The sequence below is a fragment of the Monodon monoceros genome, unplaced genomic scaffold, assembly GCF_005190385.1.
Source record: "Monodon monoceros isolate NGI ecotype Baffin Bay Population unplaced genomic scaffold, NGI_Narwhal_1 Super_Scaffold_13, whole genome shotgun sequence".
NCBI lineage: Eukaryota > Metazoa > Chordata > Mammalia > Artiodactyla > Monodontidae > Monodon > Monodon monoceros.
The window spans coordinates 81,875,926-81,879,252 of NW_021703769.1; the positions used below are offsets into that span (position 1 = coordinate 81,875,926).

General features: G+C 40.0%; 1 protein-coding gene across 1 annotated transcript; it reads left to right on the forward strand.

Annotated features, from left to right (window-relative positions):
• The first annotated feature begins 889 nt into the window (after positions 1 to 889).
• LOC114893798 (60S ribosomal protein L22-like 1) lies at positions 890 to 1,279 on the forward strand. The gene has a single exon (XM_029219577.1). The coding sequence runs from the start codon at positions 911 to 913 to the stop codon at positions 1,277 to 1,279; it is 369 nt and encodes a 122-aa protein (XP_029075410.1). The 5' UTR covers positions 890 to 910.
• The last annotated feature ends 2,048 nt before the right edge of the window (positions 1,280 to 3,327 follow it).

The window sequence follows — 3,327 nt, forward strand, 5'->3', positions numbered from 1 at the left end:
GGCCCAGAGAGGTGATTTGTTGCCCACCATCACACAGCTTAGGACCCACGTCCTAGCCCCTTTGGGAGGCCCTTTTCCACCTCTCCAAGGTGCACTGGAGGGCAGCTCAGAAATTTGCTAGAAAGCAGGAAAAAAATCCTACATGAGATTTGAAATCTGACATGAAGGACAGGTGACGTGCACCCCTGAAACTCAGCAGTACACCCCGAAAGTCAGTGTCCCTGTAGAATTTTTCAGAAGAGTGGCTACATCTCAGCAAGCTTAGCTTTCACTGCAGTTTCGACCCTAGATTATTAAGCTGAATACAAACAGGCCATTTGCAAGAGATGATAAATGATTTAAAATATAAATAAATACAATGAATCTTACCAGCAATTCAATTAGCAAAAAAGAAAAAAAAGAGAGAGAGAGAGATTTACCTGTGCTGAGGAAGGCACGTGTGAATGGGTAAAACCCTGTAGGAAGAGTAAATTGACAGTATCTTTTAAAAGCCTTTCAGGGGCTTGCCTAGTGGCGTGGTGGTTAAGAATCCTCCTGCTAGTGAAGGGGACATGGGTTCAAGCCCTGGTCCAGGAAGATCCCACATGCCGCAGAGCAACTAAACCCGTGCACCACAACTACTGAGCCTGTGCTCTAGAGCCCAGGAGCCACAACTACTGAGCCCACTGCCACAACTACTGAAGCCCACGCGCCTAGAGCCCGTGCTCCACAACAAGAGAAGACACTGCAATGAGAAGCCCGCGCACCGCAACAAAGAGCAGCCCCCGCTCGCTGCAACTAGAGAAAGCCCGCGTGCAGCAACGAAGACCCAACGCAGCCCAAAATAAATACTAAATAAATAAATAAATTTATATTTTAGAAAGCCTTTCAAACGTTCACACCCGCTCTGATCGCGCCGCCGGCGTGCAAGATGGCGGTGAAGAAAGACAAGAAGCCTAAGAAGTCAACCTGGAAGTTTAATTTGGACCTTACTCATCCAGTAGAAGATGGAATTTTTGATTCTGGAAATTTTGAACAGTTTCTACGGGAGAAGGTTAAAGTGAATGGAAAAACTGGAAATCTTGGGAATGTCGTTCACGTTGAACGCTTCAAGAATAAAATCACAGTTGTTTCTGAGAAACAGTTCTCTAAAAGGTATTTGAAACACCTTCCCAAGAAATACCTTCAAAAGAACAATCTTCGTGATTGGCTCCATGTGGTCGCATCCGACAAGGAGACTGATGAACTTCGTTACTTCCAGATTAGTCAAGATGAAGATGGATCCGAGTCTGAGGACTAGATGAAGCCGTCCCTTTCAGGGCTTTGCTTGCTAACAAAACCAATGAAGTATACGAGAGAAACATCTTGAAATGGACCTTTAGTTTATCAGTGAATGAAAAACATTACGCTGTATGTTAAGCATTCATCTCTTTGATTTAAGTGTATCCTGGCTTTCCTTTAATACTTTAAAAAAATTTTATTGGGGTGTGGTTGATTTACAATGTTGTGTTAGTTTTGGGTATACAGCAAAGTGAATCAGTTACACACATGCACTCCTTTTCTTTTTTAAGATTCTTTTCCCATATAGGCCATTACAGAGTATTGAGTAGAGTTCCCTGTGCTATACAACAGGTTCTTATTAGTTATCTGTTTTATGTATAGTAGTATGTACATGTCAGTCCCAATCTCCCAGTTTATCCACCCCCCCCACCCTTATCCCCTGGTAACCATGAGTTTCTTTTCTACATCTGTTACTCTACTTCTGTTTTATAAATAAGTTCTTTTGTACTCCTCTGTTGTTGTTTTTTTTAATACTTTCTGTAAGCAGTATTTAAATAGCCTATAGCCGGTGGAATTTCTTCCAGGATTTCTGAAGTGTACTACTTTCACAAACGTCCTTGAGTTAAAGTATATAGTGAAAAAAATGAAGCACAATTTTGGGTGTAACTTTATATAATAAAATATTTAAATTCTCGAAAAAAACCCAAAAAACAAAAAAAAGTTCACACACTTTCACCCCATAATTTCCCCTTCTAGGACTCGATCCTAAAAAACACAGAAGAACAGATAATGTTTTATGTCCCCAATGCTAATCAAAGTATTATTTATAATGGAAAAGTAGAAAAAGCCTAGAAGACCAACAGTAGGGCTACAGTTCAGTAAATCATTACACAAATCCATACAATGGAATGGAAAGCAGTCATTAAATGATCCTAATAATATGGGAAAATACTTATGATATAATATTGTTCAAAAAAGCAGGATAACATAGAGACAGATTCATAGAGACAAAGAGTAGAATGGTAGTTGCCAGGGGCTGAAAGGAAGGGAGAATGGTGAGTTATTATTTAATGGGTACCAAGTTGCAATTTGGGAAAATGAAAAAGTTCTCAAGATGGATGACAGTGATGGTTGTGCAAAAATGTAAATGGACTTAATGCTACTGAACTGTACATTTTAAAATGCTTAAACAATGTTCATTCCAGCACTAGTTACAATAGCCAGGACATGGAAGCAACCTAAGTGTCCGTCGACAGGCGAATGGATAAAGAAGATGTGGCACATATATACAATGGAATATTACTCAGCCATAAAAAGAAATGAAATTGAGTTATTTGTAGTGAGGTGGATGGACCTAGAGTCTGTCATACACAATGAAGTAAGTCAGAAAGAGAAAAACAAATACCATATGCTAACACATATATATGGAGTCTAAAAAAAAAATGGTTCTGATGAACCTAGGGGCAGGACAGGAATAAAGATGCAGACATAGAGAATGGACTTGAGGACATGGGGAGGGCGAAGGGTAAGCTGGGACAAAGTGAGAGAGTAGCATGGACATATACACACTACCAAATGTAAAATAGATAGCTAGTAGGAAGCAGGTGCATAGCATGGGGAGATCAGCTCGGTGCTTTGCGACCACCTAGAGGGGTGGGATAAGGAGGGTGGGAGGGAGACGCAAGAGAGAGGGGACATGGGGATATATGTATGCATATAGCTGATTCACTTTGTTATACAGCAGAAACCAACAGAACACAATAAAGCAATTATACTCCAATAAAGATGTTTAAAAAAATGGTAGATTTTGTTATGTGCATTTTTTACCACAATAAAAAAAGGAGGATAAAAAACATACATATATGATATGATCCTAACCACATAAGAAAAAAAGTTATATACGAAATATTACCAACAAAATAGAACAAAATAGTAATATTGGTTGCCTCTTGATAAGAGATAGATGACTTTAGGGTCTTCCCTGGTGGCGCAGTGGCTAAGACTCCATGCTCCCAATGCAGGGGGCCTGGGATTGATCCCTGGTCAGGGAACTAGATCCCACATGCT